A 22697-nucleotide genomic window follows, 5' to 3' on the forward strand; every position below is an offset into this window, starting at 1 on the left:
TATGGGTTTGCCTTTTCGGGACACTGCATGGAAGTAGAATCACACGCTATACAGCCTTTCGTCTCTGGCTCCTTTCACTTAGCGTGACGCCTGCGTGGGTTCATCCACGCTACAGTGTGTGTCGGCGCCTCCTTGTTTTAAGGCGAACACGTTCCACCTTTGTTTATCCAAGGGGTAAGAAAAACATCCGAATTCACTTCTCCCTGAAAACTCCACCGGGAATCCGACAGTTGTTCCACTTACTAATTTGGAGGCGTCAAGACTCCTATCTGCCTCTCTGTTCATGTCTTACTTTTGTCCTGTGATAAGACTGTTGAGCCTATAATTAATTGTCTTTGAAAATGTTTCTAGGCATTCTATAATTTTTACTGCAATTTTGAATGGATTTGCCCATTTCTACTTCTAATTGGTCAGCATAGAGTAAGACCATTGATTCTTTGTGTAAACTATTGATTTATTTTACATGCTATCACTTCCCAAATTCTCCTATTGATCCTAGTGGGTTGTTTACTGTGGTGGACTCTCGTGGGCTTTCTTGGCTTACCATCACCTCATCTGCAAATAAGAGACTTTCTTCTCTTTTCTAATAGTAAGATATTCTTTTCTTTTCCTTTTTTTTAAATGAAAAGATTTTCATTTATTTACTCTTAGGGAAAGGGGTAGGGAGGCAAAAGGAGAGGGAGAGAAACCTGGATGTGTGAGAGAAACATCTGTTGGTTGTCTCTTGCACGCCCCCTACTGGGGACCTGGCCAGAAACCCAGGCATGTGCCCTGACTGGGAATCGAACTGGGGAGCCCTCAGTTCACAGGCGGGCACTCAACCCACTGAGCTACACCAGCCAGGGCTATTTTATTTTCTTGCCCTATTACATTCGGTAAATACAATAAAACACTGTTGAACGATGGGGACCATGGGGTGGGCCCGGTTTGCATTTTGATAGAACATGGCCCCAGTGCTTTACCGCTTTACGTGGTATTTGGTGCTAGACGTTTTCCCTTTTTGGTAATCGTATCATTTTAGGTAATTTCCTTTTATTATTATATTACTTAAACTTTTTATTTAACAGATATTTTTAACCTTGGAGAGGAAGACGTTTCAAAGCAAAACAGGAAACCTAGAAACCACAGGGCGAAAGACAGACATGCTTGACTTCACGAAAACTGAGAAAAAAGTGTTTTTGAATGGCAAACACTATAGCAAATGTAAAGTCAAGAAGAAAAATATTTGTGACCCATTTACTATCTCTAACATATCAATAAGAGAAAATAATTTAATAAACTATGATCAGTGTATTTAAACAGGTAATTTTTGAAAAGAGGACCTAAATAATGAATAAAGATACAAAGAGATACACACATGTTTTAAATTAAAATAACAAAATATCATTTTTCATCTAGTATACTTGCCAAAATGATAAATACCAATACTATTCATGGCAGGCAAGGATGCAGGAATAAATGAGTATAAAAGCTTTTTTTAGAAAACATTTTTGGAATATAGTTTGGCGAGGACTATTGAAATTTAACACACGCAACTCCATTTTTGGAAACCTGCCCCATGGGAATAAAGTGTCACATACACTGAAGGCTGTTTCGGTACTGCTCGCAGCAGGAAAAGCCAGAAATAATTTGAAAGTCCAGCAATCGGTGAATAATTAAATAACAATACAGGATATAATGGGATTTTATCCAGCTGTTAAAAATAATAAAGTAAAATCTGTACCTATTGATCTGGAGGGATGCCCATGATATTCTTTTAAGTGAAAAAAGCAACATGGTGAGTTATGAGTAAGAGCCTATTTCTGTTACTAGAACAAAAGCAAAAACAAAGCAAAACAAAAAATACCCCAATATCAAGTATCTGGCTGCAGGAACAGGGAGAAAGGGTTTTGGAGATGATGGCAAGAGATTTTAATTTTTCATATACTTTTGAATTAACTTGTTAGAATATATTGTGTCTGCTTCTGCAATTAAAAATTAACAAAGAAAACTTAAAGGAGGAAGAAAAGGAACCTGCCTCAGAAACATCAATACATTTCATTTGATGGTTTTGTGAACTGAAAAGTTCGTGGCTTGTATCTATTGATTACCTTTCCTGCTCCAAAAGGGCAGGAGAAAGAAAGCAAGGTGGGCTGGAAGAGCGGGGAGAGCTCGGAGCCACAGGTATACCAGCCAGAGGGAGTGGGAGCGGGAGCGGGAGAAGCAGAGATGGAGGAACAGGGGCTGGGGTGGGGGCGGGATGGGGGAGGGCCAGAGACAGTGTGCGGCTGTCGGGATCAGCTTCCACGCCAGGGAGCAAGGACTTCGGGGCAGAAGGGGGATGCTGGCCCTGGGTCCCTGCAGGCAGCAGCCTGCGATGAGACTCTTCAAGAGAGTGGGGAGACCTTAACATCCTCGAGTGTTTCCTGGCGCTGTCCAACGGACCCCTGACCCAGAGGAGCCTGCAGGCCCTAATGAAACCCCTCCACAGGTGTTTGAATATCCTGGGGCAGGTGGGCGGTTCATTCATGCATCTAATAGCATCTCTCCTGTGCCTCTCCCATGCTGCGTACTGAGAAATCAGGCTGCCCAGGATAGCTGTGGCCTTGCCCACATGCAGCTTTCAGGTGGTGGGGGAGACCCCACCCCAAGGATGGTCCCTGTTCCCCCGGCCTCAAGCTCGGTTTTGGCTGGAGGGGGTGACGTGAGGGCCGGGCCTATGATACCTGCTTTGACCCGGACCACACACTGCAGGTCTGACCCCAGCCAGCTGCCTGGCACCTGGGCATTGGTGATGGTGGGGCCTGGGATGGAGAGAGAAACCGCTTTGAAAGGTGGAAAAACAACGACTGGTTCCCCAGTAGGCAGCGGTTGGGAAAGGCCTGGTGACGTCCTTGTGCCACACTCCCAAGGCCGCTCACTGGGGCCCGTCCACTGCCAGGGAGCTGGCAGCTTCCAGGAGACCAGGAGACCAACATGAGAAGGAATCAGATGGAAGCTGCAACCCCTGGAAGCTTGGGGGGCTTCCCAGCAGCAGATGTGGCGGAGTCCTTCCAGCCACAGACTTGACCTTGAAGCCACATGAACCACAGAAGAACACAAGTACTTTTATATATACCAGGTTTTGCTGTGCATAATACACACTTTTCTGCCCAAAGTTTTGAGGGAAAAATAAGGATGCGCATTATACATGGGTATAATGATTACACACCATTGGTATAAGAATCTCATATATAGTGCGCACAAATGTGGGTGTGCATTATACATGGTAAAATATGGTAACTGCCAATGGGTTGGGGCTCCCCTTCTGATGGTGGCCCCCTGGGTGCAGCCACCACAAATACCAAGGGGCCCTGGGCACAAGTCACTTTCCTCACTAGGGCCCGGAAAGCCCAGTCTCTCCCCTTATTGAGACCCAAGACAAGTGCTAAGAAGAGATGGCACCGGCCTGCCTTAGAAAGACACACTTTCATACTTTGAAGAAAACCGCAGCTGACATCACGTTTCTGCAAAGATCTATAGTGCTGCTCTCGGCATTCCCCACCCTCCAATTAGTGCTTGTGTGTGGGATGCCCCCGCAGGCTGCAAGCAATCACGGTGCTGAGGTCAGTCCAGCCACCCACGGGGGTGCAGGTGGCAAGCTGAGGGCACACAGAGGGATGAAACACCGGTATGAGCCACGTGGAGACTGTGGCGGCCACTGGCCGAGTGCCCATGGCACTGGCTGGCTGACGGCCCGGATGTCAGTTGCTATCACGACAGAGAGGGCAAACGGGACCTACCTCTCCCACGGGCCCACGTGTAGACTCGACTGGTCTCAGTGCTTCTGGGCTCTTGCTCCACTGGCTCCACAGGCAAAGGTCGTAAGTGGGGGTCAGCAGCCTGGCCGGGGGTCTTCAGGGGCAGGATGTACTTGGGCAGCCCTTTGTAGAACCAGGCCCCTGACCTCTTCCAGACCTGAGCGTGGGGAGACAGCTGCTCAGAGCGCAGAATGCAGAGCCGCCCCTCACACTGCACACCCACGCAGGCCTGCCCGCCCCTCCTGGTGCAAAGCTGGAAAGTGCTCAGTAGAAGCCACCTGCAACCTCCTGCCTGCCCCTCCCCCTTGGGACTCTGGAGGCTCGGGGAAGAGGCTGGCTGGGCCGCACACAGCACTGGAACCTGTCAGGAGAGTGACTTGGAATGACACAACCAGCAACCAACGGAGACAAGGGCCTGAACTCAATGCCTACTTCACACGACACCCAGGGCCACTCTCCTCTTCCCTGGCGCAGAAAATACACTTGTGGTCTCTAATGAGAGTGGGAATGTGTGACAGAAAGAACGACGTGACCTTTTCAGGGAAGAGGAAGCCTTGGCGGTTTGAATGCTGGATCTGTCACCCAGCAGCTGACGGCTGGGGACACACCCCGACCTCAGTTTCATCACCTGTAGGCAGACATGGGCACAGTGTCCGTCCCACAAGGTGGCTGTGTGGATCGGACTCAGAAGGAACGTCAGCCCACGGCCCAGGGCGGGCACAGAGTGGCCACTCGACAGGCGGGATGCTCATGACTGTTGCTGTCCCTCTCGGCCTCTCATCCGACGCACGGGGACAACCTCACCACCCACGGACCGAGTCTGCCACTCAAAAGGGGAAGAGAAGCTCAGAAGGCCAGGTCTGCCCTGATTCTCTCTAGGATGGTGGCCCCACTCCCCAACTTCCTCTGTGCCCCCTTAGTGCTGCGGCTGCTAACGGGGGCGACTCAAAACCAAAACAAAAGAGAAACAAAAGGGCCCAATGACACACGCAGGGAAGCACCAGGTGGGGCCCAGCTCTGTCACTGCGGGAACATGCTCAGGGTCCCCCAACAGGGCGGAAGGACACGTGATGCTTCGCACTGGGAACCGCCCGGCAAGCTCTCCTCGAGAAACTCAGCCCCAGCCGTGGGTGTGTGTGAACCCAGTGTGTAGCTGGGCTGCACTGACGGATCACTGGCTGAGTGACGTGCGTCTCCTCTCCACGTGGCCAGCAGTCGCCGCTTCACACCCCAGAGGGCCAGGCACAGGGCCAGAGTCCAAACCTTGTCCCTGGCTGGAGTCACTCATCCCTTCCTCCCAGCTCCCCTCTGCGGGAGGGCCGTCTGGTGGGGTGCAGGCTGCACAGAGGCCCCTCAGAGCACCCTTTCTGATTCTCTCACAGCTCTCCTACCATGCCTATCTCTCTGAATTGGTAACACACGCACATGACCCAAAATTCACAAAGTACACAATTAAAAAGTCTCCTCCCCCGTTCCCAGAGGCATCTCATGTAACAGTCTTTGAGGAGGCACCATTATTATTCCCACTTTTCAGATGGAGAAACTGAGGCTCTGACACGTGAAGCCACTTGCCCAAGGCTAACCCACCAGTCCACACTGGAGGCCGTGGAGTCTCAACCCCAACGTTTGCAGATCCGAAGTAGCGGCTCACTGAGTTGTGGCTGAGCAGTGAATCAGCCCTCAGTGGGTTCTCCTCGTGGACACTAAGCGTCCTGCAGAGTGGACGCCTTGGGGGGGGGATGCCACAAAGGGGGAGAGAACTAACCTAAGTAGCAGCTGCCCAGGCCACCCTGTCCCTAGGAGCTGTTGCATGGCTCCTGAGAACAGGTGCCCCAGCTGGAGGTGATGGGGCTCACTCCACCTCCCTCCTCTAGGCGAAGGCTTGCTCATCTGCTCACGCCAGTGTCAGCGTGGGCTTTGCCTGCCCTCCCCTGAGCACGCTGGCCTCATGCCCCCAGCATGGGCTAGCCCTGGGAAGGGGGGGCAGGGACCACAGGAAGCAAGCCCTGAGAGCCACGTGTGACCGGCGGGGCCGGGGTTGGCTGCCTGTACCACACTGCCTCCCACCCCTTCCATGGAAACCGCTTCCTCTTTTTCCTTCCTGAGGTGAGAAATACATACACAGGTGATAAAATCAGGACAATAACAAAAAAGTAAAATGGAGAAACCTTAGGTCACTCATAACATTACCACATGGAGGGAGCCCTGTTTAACATGATGCTGTGAATTTTCTGGGCACATGCACAATTTTTTTTTTTAAAAGAACAGCATCACAGAGACGCGGGGGTGTCAAACTCATTGTCACCGGGGGCCACATCAACCTCACGGTTGCCTTCAAAGGGCTGAATGTAATTTCAGGACTGTATGAATGTAACTACTCTTTAACTAGGGGGAAGGAGCTCGGAGCTGCCGCCGGGTAGTAACAAGGTGGAGGGCCAGATAAAACAAGGTGGAGGGCCGGATTCGGCCCGAGGGCCTCGTGTCTGCCACCTGTGCTGTAGAGGCAAATGGTTTCTGCCCCCATTTAACTCCGTATCCTAGCAGCTGTTCTGTGCTCATAAGTAATAGTCCCCAGCACCACGCTTTAATGACTCCATGGTTTGGGTCACACTTAATTAAACTGGCCCCGCACTGAGGGACATTTACACTGTTGCCCATTTTTCACTCTGTGAGCAGCGCTGTGGCCACCACCTTGCACACGCGTCATCAGACGGGGGTCCGTCATTGCCTGAGGAAACATTCCAGGGGTGGAACTGCCAGGTCAAGGGACGTGTGTACATTTAGATGGTGATGTATTTTTTCCCCCAGAGAAGTCGAGTTCCCATTGGGGCGCTACGTGTCTGCTGCACCGCACTTCCTAGTGGGATGCGGGGTCTGGTCTGGGAGACCCTGCTCCAGAGCGGTGCCCATGGGGTGGTGGGCTCGGGGGTGGCCTTGTCAGGTCCTGAGGTCACCAGTGAGGTGCTGCAGGGGGAGGATGAGGACCCCGCTGCCACCCCTGGGGCACACTCCCCTAGTGCCTGGCCAGAGTGGATGGGACAACCCTGAGGGAGACTCAGAGATGTGGCTCACTCCTCATTCCTGTGTGGCTTTCATCAGGAGAGACCAAGAAACACGGCAGCAGTGTCTGGGGAGGCCACGGGGCCACGTACTCCATGGGTGCTCAGTGAGCCCACGGGTCACAGCCTCCCCGCGTTCCCTGCGGGGCTGGGACTGTTGCGCCAGCTCGTGAGCATGCATGCTTCTCTCTTTCCCTTTAATTAAAAAACATGCAGTTGTGCCCCAGCTGGTGTGGCTCAGTGGGCTGGGCATCATCCATAAAGCTAGTTCAGTTCCCCATCAAGGCACATGCTTGGGTTGTGGGTTCAATCCCCAGTCAGGGTGTGTGCAAGAGGCAACCAACCTATGTTCCTCCCTCTCTCTCACATCGATGTTTCTCTCCCTCTCTTTCTCCCTTCCTTCTCCTCTCTCTAAAAATAAGTAAATAACCTTTAAAAATATGTTCAATTATATTGAAATACACATAACATGAAATTTTCCACCTTAATCATTTCTAAATGCACAGTTCAGTAAAGTACATTCACATTGTCGAGTAGCGGATCTTTAGAAGTCTTTTTATCTTATAAAACTTAAATTTCTGCTCATTAAACAACCCCCATCCCCCCTCCCCGCAGTCCCTGGGGACCACTCTTCTACTTTCTGTCTCTATGAGGTTGACGACTCTAGTTTCCTCATATGAGTCGAATCACACAGCATCTGTCTTTTTCACATATATACAGTATTTGGCTTATTTCACTTAGCACAATGTCCTCCAGGCTTCACCATATTACATCATGTATCAGAATTTCTCCTTCCTTTTCCACACTGAATAATAGTCCCCTGCCCGTTACACCACATTTTCTTTATCCATCCATCCAACACTTGGGTTGCCTCCACCTTTGGTCTGGTCCTTTCATGCTTATCTGTCTCTCCCTCGAGGGCCTCCCATCCTGGAGGGCGGGTCAGGGTGCTTTTGCTCACCACTGTACCTTCCATCTCCCTGCGCATCCTGACGTAGCACGTGCCCAGTAAACACTGTCCAACGGCTGACCCGGCAGTGTGGGACGCTCCCCGGAATGTGTCCCGCTCCATACCGCCTTCGCCTTCCTGGGGAAGTGGCCTGAGGGCTTCACTCAAGTTTGTGCAATTAACCAAATGGATTTACTGTCTTAGATTAAAAGAAGGATAAAGAGGAAGTGCCCAACAAAGGCATACCAGTGCAGAGCAAGCTCCAGTGAACCTCCCTGACCATGAACTCCACAGCATGAGGCAGCCATGTGCTCCCAGTCCCTCCTCTAGCACCAGCGTGACCCACAGCCCCCCGCTGCCCCTGCCTGACCGGGTACCTTACAGTCAGGGCCCCATACCATCGGCCTCACCTCCGGTTACAACAACCCATCTCCAAGCCCCCCCCACCCCAATAAAAAACACTGACCACCCAATGCTTTTGGAAAACACGATAAAGAGTACAGGATTTAAACTATTTGGTTGAATTGCATGAAACTGCTGATAGTCAATGTTTTTAATGGTATTCAACCACTTTTGACCTGTAAGCTCCCTGTCAATTTCATACAATTTGCCTGGATATTTACGCTCAGCAGAAGCAATGCCCCCAGGGGTCTGCCAGGCTTGCAGTGTGTCTCCAGGGCCCAGGGGGCTGGTCAGCTATTCCCTGAGTCCCTGTAATGGGGCCAGGGCCCTGTGTGCTTCCCTCGGGTCAGCACTGGGTCCAGGGGAGGGCCTGATGCCGTGGCAGAGACCTGACCAGGCCAGACTGGCCGGTGATCCTGCACCAGCTCGAGGAGTGAACACCGGCACACCCCCTGGTATGGAGGGCACACCTGGGTGGCGGTGCATAAAACACACTGTCAGTGTTTTGGGAAATGCCTTCCCCACAGACAGCAGGACTGGTGAGGTGAGGCCTGAGAGATCCCAGCGGGGCTGAGTTCCGAGCAGCCCCTCCTCCTCCTCTGATGCCAATCTAAGCACATCCTCTGACCTTCTCTGCCCTGGATGCCCACCCCTTGCCCTGCAAAATGCACGGCAGTAGCTTTTAATCACGTGGTTTCTGCTCCCTGTATCCGGGCCCATCACTCACTGCCCAGCATCACTGCCCGGCCCCCTCCCCCAGCACAGTGGCAGGTAAAGCTCTCCATTGGAATTAACCCCCACCCCGCCCTATCTGGGGCCGCAGATCAGAGAAGGTTCACCACCCGAGGAAGCTGTGCAGTGCTGCAAAGCCCCACTCTGCTCCCACATGTGGTTTGCTGTGATAAGGCCAGCAAAGCAGCCAGCCTTGAAAATGCCATTTCGTGAGAAAAGACCCTCGCAGCCGCCATGGCACTTGCCTGGGGCGGCCAATGGCGTTGCATCTCGCAGCACCGCTCTGTGCTCTGCTTCCAGGTTTTCATTCCTGTTTCAGCTCACGGCCAACCTGACTGCAGATACTGATGGCTATTAGCCAAGCTGTTCCGAGGGAATTTTAATTACCATGATAACAATCGCTAATCACTGGCATTTCCTAAGTGGCTGTGGCTGGAGAAGATGGTAATTGCCAGGCCCTATTGGAAAGAAGGGGAGGCCTAGAGGACCAGCCACTGGGGAGGATGGGGTGGAGGAGGGGGATGCTGCCCTCTCTCCCTGCCTAGTGCTCCTCCCATTATGTGTGTTACTGTCTCTCCCCCTCTTATGCAATTAGGACTGCAACCGCAGGGGCTCGGGGGAGGGGTCCAGGCTCTCCACCCCTCACCCCATGGTGTGAGCAGGGGGACAGTCTGTGGACTTTGCACATGCTGCTCCTTCTACCCGGGGTGCCCTTCGTCCTCAGCTCCACCAAGCAGTGACATTCCCCCTGGGAAGCCTCCTGTGCCAACTTGTGAAGAATGGAGTGCCTCTGCTGAGCTCCCAGAGGCCACCCGGTATTGCGGGTCTAGTGCTTCACCCAGCAAGGGAGCTGTGAGCTCTTCAAGGGCAGGGCTGTGTTGGTGCCGTCCCCCAAATCCCGGGAGCCCGCGAGGAGCCTGTGTGTGGCAGGGATGTTGCTGACTGACTGACTGGCTGAACAAGCGAAGAAGGCAAAGCAAAGAACTGTCCCCAGGGGACAGAAGGTGGGGTCTTCAGGGAGACCATGTTCTGTCTGCCTGACAAGCTCCAGGCTGGCCCGGTCATGAAATGCCTCAGGAAGTGGCCTGCTGTAGAGGGTCTTGAAGCTCACACTTTGGTCACTTTAACTACCATCAATAAATCAACAAATAAGTGCTGGCGAGGGGGGAGAGAAAAGGGAACCCGAGGGCACTGTTGGCAGGAATGCAGACTGGTGCAGTCACTGTGGAAAATAGTGTGTGTGGAGTTTCCTCAAAAAACTAAAAATGGAAGTGCCATTTAACCCAGCGATCCCACCTCTAGGAACATACCCTAAGAATCCTGAAACACCAATCAGAAAGAATATATGCACCCCTGTGTTCATAGCAGCATTATTTACAACAGCCGAGATCAGCAGATGAGTGGAAGGAAACGATGCGGTACATTAAGGAACTCTTACCCTTTGCGACAGCATGGATGGACCTGGAGAACATTATGCTAGGTGACACAAGCCAGTCGGAGAAAGACAAATACCATAAGATCTGACTCATATATGGAAGCTAATGAATACAACCAGAGGCATGGACACATGGTACAGACTAACAGACCCCAGAGAGGAGGGGGTGGGGGGCTGGAGGAGATTAGCCAAAGAACATACATGCATCTATGCACAGCCGGTGGACACAGACAGCAATGTGGTAAAGGTGGGGGTGGGGGCTGGGTGGAGGTGGGCAAAGGGGGGAATGCGTGACATCTGTAATAGCATCAAAAATAAAAATAAAAATAAAATAAAATAAAAGGGTCTCTTAAAGGGTCAACCCACCTTGGCAGAGAGGCGGCATGGCCCGCCCTACCCCCTTACCTGAACAGAGAGGGGGAGAGGGGGAGAGAGGGGGAGAGAGAGAGAGAGAGAGAGAGAGAGAGCGCGCGCATGGGAGAGCGAGCGCACTGGCCTCCCAGGAACTCTAAACTCCGAAGCATGGCCAGCAAGACCCCAGAACTCCGCCTGGCCCCACACCTCCCTCAGCCTCATCTCCCACCTCCTCCTGCCCCTCTGGATCAGCCAGATACAGCAGCTCGCATTCCCTGACCGAGCTAAGCTGCCTCTTCCCTCCAGGCCTTTGTACTTGCTGTTCTTGCACTTCTCTGGACTGGGATAAGGAAGTCCAGCCTATTTTAATCCAGAAGCTTCCAGGTCTCCCACTGCAACACACACACTGTCATGCTTGCCTCCTTACGCGTCTGTGTCTTTCCTGCACCGGATCAGAAGCCCCACGAGCCCCACCTGCCCACCGTGCAGCGGAGACTACTGGACATGCCCAAACGTCAAGGCTTTAAGCTACTCGGTTTACCTAAGAGCAGCTCTGGCTCTCCGAGACGGCTGTGGACTGAATCGTGCCCCACCCCCAGACTCATCCATCGACACCCAAACCCCCAATGTGACGGTGTTTGGCTGTGAGGCCTTTGGGACTCGATCAGGTTTAGCTGAGGTCTTGAGGGTGGGGCCCCAGGATGGGATTCCTGGCCTTATAAGGAGAGCCACTACAGAGCTAGCTTCTCTCTCCCTGTGACACCTAGGAGACAGCACACAAGTGCGAGGCAGGAAGGGAGCTCTCAGCAGGAACCCAATCAATCTGCGGCACCTCGATCTTGGATCTTGGACGTCAGGCTCCAGAACTGTGAGAAATCAGCTCCAGTTGTGTCCGCCGCACCTCCGCACAGGCAGTCTGCCCAGGCAGCCGTGCTGAATAGGACAACGGGAGCAGCTGCCCGGGAAGTTTTAGTAGATGGAACACGGCCCCAAATTATTTTCCTCTCCTCCCATCAAGAGGTGGAGTCTATTTCTCCACGACCTTGAATCTGGTCTAGGCTTATGACTTGCTTTGGCCAACAGAATGTAGCAGAAGTAACATGTGACTTCTGACCTGGCAGCCAGAGGCCTGGCCACTTGGAACACCACTGCCATCAGGTGGGAGAGCCTCGTCCAGGGCCCCAGAGGATGGGAGGCCACACGGAAAGAAGGAAGACACGCGCCAGCAGCCAGCCCCGACTGCAGAGCAGTGAGCTTTCCGGGGCCTCCGCCCCAGGGGAACCATCAGCTGCCTGCAGCCCACGCAAAGGCCCCAGGCGAGGCCAGCAATGGGACCATCCAGCCCCAGCTGCAGAGTTGTGGGCAAATAAAGGGTTGTTGTTTTAAGCTGTTTAAGCCTCCACACTTCTGGCAGGACATCCGTCCCCTGTTTTGACACTTCTAGAAAAAGAAATAATCAGATAGGTTGCTAATTAACTTAGTAGAGTGGGCAAGTTAAATTCAGGGACCTAAAATATACAGCCATTCATACAGTCAAATACGAAATGCTGTGAAGAAGGAACAACTGGAAGGTAAACAAAGGCTCCCAGAAGTTAAAAACACCACGCAGGAATATAACAATATAAGGTTAAGCATAGAAGATAGAAATAAGGAAGTTTGGGACGTGGAACATAAAGATGAAGAAACAGAAAACCGTGAAAGAAATAAGACACACAAATGCTCAACCTTGGGTCAAACTCCTAACAACAGACTTCCCAGAAAGAGAGAGCAATAGAAAAAAAAAATTCCTGGAGCTGAAGGAGGACATAAGTCTTCGGATTAAAAGGTTTATATTAAATATAAGGCAGGAAAAACGAAAAATAAAAAGCAATAGACATATATTTATAAAATTGGTTAGAAATATAAAAAGAAGATCCTAGAGTCATCCAGAAAGAAAAAATAGGTCTCCTACAAGGAAACCCAGAATGGCATCAGACTTCTCATCGGCAACACTGGATGCTAAAGCAACTCTGCACCTAGACTCTCAGTCAGACTGTCAATCACACACGAGGGCAGAGTAGAGACTTCTAGACTTGCATGACTCCAGGTTTCCCTTGCACATTCCCTTTTTAAGAAGTTACTTAAGGATGAGCTCCAGCAAAACCCAGGTGGAAAACAAGAAAGAGGAAGACAGAGGCTGCCAGAAACAGTGTGTCCAGCTCAGGAGGCGAGTGGAAGGGAAATCCCATGAAAGTGGCTGTTAGGAATTAGCATAGGCGAGAGCCAGGAGAGGGTCTGATGGGAAAAGAGAAGGCGCTGCGCCACAGAAGGCAAAATTAAGAGGCTGTGCAAAAGGACATAAGGTTTCGTTATTCTTCGGTCAATGAGGAAAAAGGACAATAAAATACTCCAGGGAAACTACAAACCATACCAGAAAGTCATGGCCCGAATACTGGGTCAACTAAAACGCAATGTGGCTCTACAAAACAAGGAGTTAAAAAGGGTTCCGTTTGATCACGACGCAAGGAACACTCCTTTGTGTGGTCCGGGAGTCCAGGAGGTTAGCCAAATGTGGTCCTCACATACCATTTGACCTTGAGGGGTTTGATGTTTACAAAATAAAAAATTTAATCCCTAGTAAATATTGAGCACTTCATATGCATCAAGCACCATTTCAAAAATGTTACATATACCTTATTTAACTCTCGCACAAACCCTGAGACAGAAACCACCATCGGCTCTGTTTTTCAGGTGAGGAAAGTGGACGCAGGGGAAACTCGTGGCGCACCGGGCAGCACAGAGCACTGGAGGCCGGGCGGGTGGCTCCGGGCCTGCCCCCCTGCCCCTCGCACAAAGGCACACCCAGGTTTGCGAACTTAAATGCTATTTATTGATAGTCAGCTCTTAGAACTGACCTGGAAACAAAGTGTTCTGTGTTTTTTAGATTCAGGATTTGTCTCTTTGGTTCCCATTTACCAAAGGAGAAAACATAAGGAAAGTACCTGCAGTCCACGGGGGGTAGATTAAGGAGGCGGCAGAAAGCAAAGCAGGGAAACCTCTGGGGATGGAGAAAAAGCAAAATGGAGAAACACGTTCACATTGGTGGGCGCAGGGTTGTTAATTATTAACGTTTACAGTGCATAGAGCTTGCATTTGGGGGAACAAAATAACACCGAGGGGCTCTGGGTCTCCGGCTTTGGTGTGATGGGGGTACCCTGATATTTCAAAGGAATGTTATCCTAGATGCCTAAGAACAACCGGCAGGGCTCATATAAGGTAAAGACTGACCTTTGCTAGGCCCCGGCTGGTGTGGCTCAGTGTATTGAGTGGCAGCCTGTGAACCAAAGGGTCACTGGTTTGATTCCCAGTCAGGGAACATGCCTGAGTTGCAGGCCAGGTCTCCAGTAGGGGGAGAGGCGACCACACAGTGATGTTTCCCTCTCTTTCTAACCTCCCTTCCCCTCTGTTTAAAAATAAATAATATCTTAAAAAAAAAAAAAAAAGAAAAGACTGACCTCTGCTAAGAAGCCACAGGCCTGGGACGTGACTACCCACTATGACCTGCCCAGTTGGAATTTGTGATCAGACCATCCTGTGTGGTTACTTTTGGTTATCTAGCCTGTAAGGCCTGCGATGCAGGGGCCCCTCCCCACATCCAGCTTGTCGGGCTTACTATAGGGCTCCTTTTCCCATTTACAGCTGGTAGCTCAGAAAAGGAAATCAGTCATTAAAAATTCTGTAGTGAAACAAGATAGGAAAAGACTTAGTCAAATTATGGTGAGCTCGAGAACACGGCATGAGTTCACACCACTGAAAATTCCCGAAGAAAAACAAGCTGCCCCTCAGACATCACTGTACTCACCCAACCCCCAGGGTCGCAGTTTTGACAATGGGGAAAAGCTGGACAGTTTTTCAAAGGGGACCAGGGCTTCCCAGCAGTAAGCCAGGCAGAGCTGGGTTTCTGGGAAAACAGGCAGGGTCCCTCCTGCCGTGCTGTTGGTCGGAGGGGCTGCTGTTCTCAAAAACAGCTGGGTGATACCCTCTGACCAGGTTTCCGTGGCGACAAGCTGAGTGTGAAAAGCCATGATTACAGCCAAGGAGGACACACTGATACCGAACGAGGAAGGAGACACGAGATGTGCTAAGGCAACAAACACATCCGATTTTAGTGCGATTCTGCGTCAGAAATACTATCTGTTGCTCACACCAGCTTGGGGTCATCCTACCTTACAGTTCTGACAGAGAGCTGGATCGCCTGCTGCCCTACTCAGGTAGGATGGAGACTCAGCACTCGCACAGCGTGCGCGGCTGGGGCGGGGGCGCGGCTGCAAGTCTGTCCGGTGGAGCAGGAAGCAAGTCGCAAGGAAGGACCTGCCTCCCACACGCCTAGGAGGGCACCCCCACCTGCCCTGTAATCCGCAACGTGGCTGCGATTCTTACCCCAGGAAGGGCCCGGGACCAGCAGAGGCAGAAAACAGGGGTGCATCTGGTCTTCCTAAAAAATTGCTCAAAAGTATAGTTGAGTTGACCAGCAGATGAATTAAAATAAAAAGCTCCGGAATGGGGGACTCGCAGGACCAGCAAACGAGGTGAGCAGCGAACCGCACTGAAGACAGGATGCAGTCTAAACAGCTAACGTAAAGACGACTACAAAGTAGTAAAAATGTGAAAGAAGTGATGCTTAAAAACAGATATCAAATAATCAGTTAACAATAATAATCTGACCCCAAATGCCAGATTGTCTCAAGAAAAAGTAAGAAGTGGCTGGAAAAAAAAAAGCATTGGGTTCCTTATTTTAAAAAAATATTTCATTTATTTTAAGAGAGAAGGGAAAGGAAGGAGCAAGAGAGGGAAAGAAATATCAATGTGTGGTTGCTTCTCACATGCTCCCTACGGGGGACCTGGCCTGCAACCCAGGCACGTGCCCTGACTGGGAATCAAACCGGCGACCCTTTGGTTCACAGGCTGGCACTCAACCCACTGAGCCACACCAGCCAGGGCTGGGTTCCTCATTCTTAAAGGCAAGGGGCTGGGCAGAAACAGTATCTATTACAATGTGATAGACAGATATTGGTTCCAAATTTTAAAATTATATATATATATTTACTTTGTAGTTTTTACTGCTAGTTGTCTCATATATATAAGACAAGTAGCAGAATTAAAACTAGAAAAAAGGTTTATCATACTGAAATACTCGGTTTTCTAATGGGTTTCTTTCTTTTTCTTTCCCTTCTTCCCTCCCTCTCCCCACTCTTCTTATTTTGTTTCAGTTTTTTCCTCGTTCTTGCCTTTTTTTCTTCTGGTGGAATTGAGTGTAGAGCAGCCACGTTCCCTCATAGCTTGCTTCCACTCCTTCAGAAAGATGAAGCTTACCAACAGCTTCTGAAGAGGGAGGTAGTGAACAGAGAGTCATTCATTCAAACAACATTTACTCAGCCCCATCCTGTGTCAAGACTGGGCTAGAGCGAGGAAAGATCGAGATCAAACGTTCCGGTAGATGGGTGGCCCCGTGGCATGAATCCACAAAGGCTGAAGTCCATGGCTCTGTTCTCCTCTACCACCCAAGAGCTGTGCTTTCTGGGCTACTCTGCTCGGGGTGGCTTCCCTCTCTGCGGTGTCCAGCGCCAGAGAACGATCCTGAGCCCACAGAGGGCTGTGAGAAGCGCAGGGCAGGACAGGGGGCTCCCCTCCCACACCATCAGGTTGTGACTCTCCACCAATCCCTTCTAAAGCGTTACCTCAGGACCCAAGTGGTAATGGAAATCGGAGTGAGACCCCTCCCAGGAGCACTTGTGTGTTTGCATTTTAATGGATATCACTTTATAACCTCAGGGGTGTGTGTCCCAGCCAGAGGACCCGCAGGAAATGAAGCCCCAGCAAAGACAGAGCCCACAGTGCCCCTTCTTCCATCCCTGGGGGCAGCTCGGTGCTCAGCCCAAGAGCAGGAGCCCTCGCCAGGGCCTGAGCAAATTTCCTTTTCATTTCAAGAGGGTTTTCAAGCAAGCAGGTCAGCCTGGCAGGCTGGCAATTGCCAGCACAGTGGAAAGGGAAAACTGCAGTGAGAAGAAAAATACTCTGCGGGTGCTGTTTTCTTGACCGATAATTTAAACACTTAGGCTAGATTGTTTTAGAACCAGAGGGAGTGCTTGGGCTTCCGTGAACCCCTGTGGAGGGGCTGGATCCTGAGACGCCTCTGCACCATTACCACCGAGCAGCCTTTGCCATCTTGAGAGAGAGGTGACAGTCAGTGATGTCTCTCCATGGCCACGGGGCTGCGTGCCCTGGGCCAGCGAGAACCTCTGGGGTGGGCAAGAGGGGCAGGCCCGCCTCCAATGCTGGCCTCACCCCCTCTTCATTCATGGTCCACACTCAGGGTCTGTGCCACGAGCACCACCCCGCCCCCCCTCCTTGCATTACCAAGGAGCCTCTGGTCCCTCCTGCCGAGACCTCCCTTTGTCCAGAACGGTCTTGCATGTGCCACAAATCCATGCAGGCTAAGGATGCGCTCACCACTGGTCTCAATTTACTTGCTTTGTTGATGTTGCCTGTATGCCTCCTCTCACTCTTCATTTGCATGCAGCATGGAATCCCTTTGACTCCCAAATATTAACGCTCTTCTCTGTTCCAACACATCTGAGAGAGGGCGAACGTGTTCCCGCGGTGTTTGGCTGCGAGGCCAGCCTCTGTTCCCAGATGGAGTGGGCCGCACACAGGAAATGAATAGCGCTGGATCAGAAAATTGGACAGGCCAATTGTACCCAGCCAGGTCTTTTCAGAAGAGCTTTGTGATTTTGATTCAATTCCCAGAACAACAAACATCCTATGTTTAAACACAGTCTCAGAAACATATTCCAAAGCAAACGTGAACCCATTTCTGGGCTGACCCCGCCTGGGCTGGGCTAGCAGCTGAGCCAGGGACAGCCTCGAGTCGGAGATGCTTTCTTTGGTTATGGATTTGATTATTGCTCCATTTCCAATTGGTCTTGTTCCTCCTTGAGGAAAACCTGTAATTCTGAGGTTCCATTGCTTTCTGTCTCTTCCACATTCACCACTGACTCCTTTATTGTTTTCCACTCTTTGGGGTTTTCCCCCCTCCCTTCTGGGGGATTTTAAAGGTTTTTCTCCATTTCACTGACTCAAGCTTTTTGGGGGTCTGATTTTAGTGGTCTCCTGTCATCTTCTGGGTGTGTGCCTGTGAAATCTAGTGTAGATACGGAAGCGTATGAAAACAAAGTACCGTCTTTTTCGGACTTTAAGATGCACGGGGGAGAACCAAGATGGCGGCGTAGGTAGACACACTGCGCCTCCTCGCACAACCAGAACTGACAGAAAATCCAACGGCAAGGAAGTCCAACACCAAGGAAATAAAAAACATTCATCCAGACCGGTAGAAGGGGCGGAGACGGGCACTGGGGTTAAGAGGACTCGCGTGGCCGTGGCGGACCGAGACTGGCGGAGTGTGGGACGAACGGCGCAGGCAGTCCGAGCACTAGCAGACCCTGCGGCCCCACATTCGCACACAGATAAACCGGACCGGCGGGCATTGAAGCAGACCGCGCAGCCCAGGGCTCCAGCGCGGGGAAATAAAGCCTCAAACCTCTGATTGAAAGCGCCCCTGGGGGTTGGGGCGGCAGCAGGAGAGACTCCCAGCCTCACAGGAGAGGTCGTTGGAGAGACCCACGGGGGCTGAGAGTGTACACAGGCCCACTTACTCGGGAACCAGCACCAGAGGGGCCCAGTTTGATTGTGGGTAGCGGAGCGAAAGATTGAAATCCAGAGGAGAGTGGAGCGGGCGCCATTGCTCCCTCTCGACCCCTCCCCCACGTACAGTGTCACAGCCCAGCCACCAGCATTACCCCGCCCCGGGGAACACCTAAGGCTCCGCCCCTTTAAGTAACAGACGCGCCAAGACCAAAAAAAAAAAAAAAAAAGGCCCAAATGACAGAACACTTCAAAGCTCCAGAAAAAATACAACTAAGCGAGGAAGAGATAGCCAACCTATCGGATGCACAGTTCAAAACCCTGGTTATCAAAACGCTCACAGAATTGGTTGAATTTGTTCGAAAACCAGATGAAAAAATGAAGCCTATGCTAAGAGAAACAAAGGAAAATGTACAGGGAACCAATAGTGATGCGAAGGAAACTGGGACTCAAATCAACGGTGTGGACCAGAAGGAAGAAAGAAACATCCAACCAGGAAAGAATGAAGAAACAAGAACTCGGAAAAATAAGGAGAGGCTTAAGAACCTCCAGGACATCTTGAAACGTTCCAACATCCCAATTATAGGGGTGCCAGAAGGAGAAGAGGAAGAACCAAAAATTGAAAACTTATTTGAACAAATAATGAAGGAGAACTTCCCTAATCTGGCAAAGGAAATAGACTTCTGGGAAGTCCAGGAAGCTCAGAGAGTCCCAAAGGAGCTGGACCCAAGGAGGAACACACCAAGGCACATCATCATTACATTACCCAAGATTAAACGCAAGGGCCTACATCCAAGATTACTGTATCCGGCAAAGCTATCATTTAGAATGGAAGGGAAGATAAAGTGCTTCTCAGATAAGGTCAAGTTAAAGAAGTTCACCATCACCAAGCCCTTATTATATGAAATGTTAAAGGGAGTTACCTAAGAAAAAGAAGATAAAAAATATGAACAGTAAAAATGACAGCAAACTCACAGTTATTAACGACCACACCTAAAACAAAAACGAGAGCAAACTAGGCAAACAACTAGAACAGGAACAGAAACATAGAGATGGAGGTCACATGGAGGGTTGTCAATAGGGGAGTGGGAGGGGGAGAGGGGGGGAAGGTACACAGAATAAGTAGCATAGATGATAGGTGGAAAATAGACAGGGGGAGGGTAAGAATAGTGTAGGAAATGTAGAAGCCAAAGAACTTGTAAGTATGACCCATGGACATGAACTATAGGGGGGGAATGTGGGAGGGAGGGAGTGGGCAGGATGGAGTGGAGTGAGGGGGGGGAATGGGACAACTGTAATAGCATAATCAATAAATATATATTAAAAAAAAAAAAGAAGATGCACGGGACCGGAAGACTTCCTGCGGCGAGCCAGGTAAGCTACATTTGGACTATAAGATGCACCCCCATGCTCCCCCAAATTGGGGGGGAGGGAGTGCTTCTTATAGCCGGAAAAATATGGTACATTTCAAAGAACCATATTCAAGTAAACACCTGTGAAATCATGAAGAAACTGAATATTACCAAATCGGAGAAGAAGCCTGCCCTCTTGGGTAAAGCAATCTCATGCTTCACTTTCTATTTTAAAAGACTACTTATGTGTGCATTTCTAAATAAAGTATTTATTATTACCTGTTTCCAAACATCGTATGTCTGAATCATCATGTATACTTTGGTGGCTTGTTTTCTTTTTCTTTTGCTCATTATATTTTTAATTCTTCCTTTGCTGAATTTAGCGGCAGTTCTCCTTTTACTCCCGTGAATTATTCCATAGCCCCAGTCTACCTGCCCATTCCACTGTGAAAGGACATTTGGGCTGCTTCCAGGTTTTTGCTCTTACAAAAGCTGCTGCCACGCGCACCCTTGCTCAAGTGCCCTGGGGAGGATGTGAGAATTTCTTCAGGGTGCAGCTAGGTGCAGGGTGCAAGGAAGAGCATCACACATAGGAGGTGATGCTCAGGAGGTGACAGGTGCCATGTGGAGATGAAGCAGCCGGGACCCCCGCCGAACGGGCCTCTCTGATTTATTCTGCAAACAGGGAGCATCCGGAGCTGGCTGCCACTGTGACACAGCCCTCCAGTCAATGCAGGGCTGGGGGCAGCAGGCAAAGTTCACGGGTCAAGGGGACAACCACCCGGAGCTGGGAGCCAAAGCTAGGTCCAGAGATGCCCTAGATGACAGTCAGGGCCAGGCTGGGCTTCAGCTGCGGGTGCGTTAGACCGTCTGGGATGTAACAATGTACAAAGTTGGGACAAAGAGAAGTGGGGTAGGGACCTGCTTTGGCAACTGAAGGGAGACAGGCTGAGGGGCCACCTCCATTCATCTGTCCCATCTTTCTCCAGCCTCCAGGCCAGCCTGTAAAAGGAAGGCTGAGGACTTATTCCCTCCTGAAGGGGGTGGTCACAGGCTTGGTGGAAAGCTGGATGGAGAATCTGGTCTAGTGGCAAGAGGCTGCCGGACAGCCCAGAGTCAAATCTCAGCTCTGCTGTGCCACGGGACTTGTCACTTAAGGTCCCAGAGCTTCCGTTTGACTAGAAAATGGGGACAAAGGGCCCCAAACCTCTCTGTACCGGGGGATGATCCCAAACAATACCAGTTCTCTTCTGCTCCCTTTTTCCATGGAGGGATTTCCCGTCACCACAGTTATTTCCTTAGGAGAGGGGATGGGGGGTGGGTTTTTCCAGGACTGGGCACTACCTGGGACAGGGGTGTCAAACTCATTTTTACCAGGGGCCACATCAGCCTCGTGGTTGCCTTCAAAGGGCTGAATGTAATTTTAGGACTGTATAAATGTAACTACTCCTTAACTAGGGGCAAGGAGCTTGGCACTGCCGCCGGGTAGAAACAAGGTGCCGGGCCGGATGAAACAAGGTGGGGGGCCAGATTCGGCCCTCGGGCCCGGTGTTTGCCACCTGTGCCCTAGGAGCTTAAACACTCCCTGAAGAACAGAGCCACACTCTACTCCCCAGTCTCCAACTTCAAGACAGCTAGCCAGGGGTAGGACATCGCTGTGCCAAACTGTGCCAGCCAATGTCACTGGGCATCTGCAAAAACAAACAAACAAACAAACAAAAAGAGCAGGAAGACGTGACGATGCAACATTTTATTCCAATTAATGCGAGAAAACAGCCAGATTCACATGTTTCCTCTCCAGCTTTTTGCCCATTTCCCGAGGGGCACAAACAGGAGGGTATCTGAGCAGGGAAAAGAGGTTGTGGGGGCCTAACAGGGAGTGAGTGGGGTGGGGGTGGGGCAGGTGAGCTGGGTTGTGGTATCAGGATGCCGTAACACCACTGCACCCACAGGGACAGGGAAGCGGCTCTGCACCTTGTTATTTTTATTTATTTATTTTTTAATTTTTAGACAGGGCGTGGGGAAGGAGAAAGTGGGAGAGAAACATCAATGTGTAGTTGCCTCTCTTGCGCCCCCCTACTGGCGACCTGGCCCACGACCCAGGCATGTGCCCTGACTGGGAATTGAACTGGCGACCCATTGGTTCACAGGCTAGCACTCAATCCACTGAGCCACACCAGCCAGGGCTGCAACTTGTTATTCTTAAGTTGGTCACACACTCTGCTGAGCACCCGCCAGGGTGGCTGAGTGAGGGGCGGGGCAGTGGTGTGACAGCCGAACACTCAGAGATCTGGGCCACGTTCCTGATGGGCCGTGGGGCTTCGTATGGAACACCTCAACCCACGTCCCCTCTCTCCAGGGACAAGTGTCCTGGGACCAACCCACCCCTCCCGTGCCTGCCCCAGGGAACCCAGGACCCCATCCTGGGCTGCTCCGTCCCCAGAAAGCCACTGGCCTCCCCACTACTCCTCACCTCTCACCTTCTCACAGAGAACCACCCTGGCCAGTAGCCCCTTCCCCTTTCAAATGATGGTAAAATATACATAACACAAAACTTAGCCTTCTCACCATTTTTTGTATGCAGTCCAGGGACACTAGGTACGTTCACACTGATGCGCTACTGTGCCCTTCATCTCCCCAAACCCACACCCTGTGCCCATTAAACAGCAGCGCCTCATTTTCACCCCCTGCCCCTGCCCCGGCAACCACCATCCTACCACTTGTCTCTAGGACCATGATTACTCAGGGACCTCACATAAGTGGAATCCTACAGCATTTGCCTTTTTTGTGACGGGCTTATTTCACTTTGCATCCTGTCCTCAAGGCTCACCCATGTTAGAGCCTATGCCAGAGTTTCCTCCCTTTTTAAGGCTGAGCAACAGGAATGATGGGCATACATCACACTTTGTCTACCCGGTCACTCAACAGGGGACGCTTGGGTTGCTTCCACCTTTC

At 51.0% G+C, this 22697-nt stretch overlaps 1 protein-coding gene across 1 annotated transcript in view; it reads right to left on the reverse strand.

Moving 5' to 3' along the window:
- RPH3AL (rabphilin 3A like (without C2 domains)) overlaps positions 1 to 22697 on the reverse strand; it is a 132298-nt gene that overhangs the window by 19839 nt on the left and 89762 nt on the right. Inside the window, 1 exon segment of the mRNA XM_053910484.1 lies at positions 3762 to 3936. Coding sequence (XP_053766459.1) covers positions 3762 to 3936 — 175 coding nt within the window.

This window comes from Desmodus rotundus, chromosome 9, assembly GCF_022682495.2.
Source record: "Desmodus rotundus isolate HL8 chromosome 9, HLdesRot8A.1, whole genome shotgun sequence".
NCBI lineage: Eukaryota > Metazoa > Chordata > Mammalia > Chiroptera > Phyllostomidae > Desmodus > Desmodus rotundus.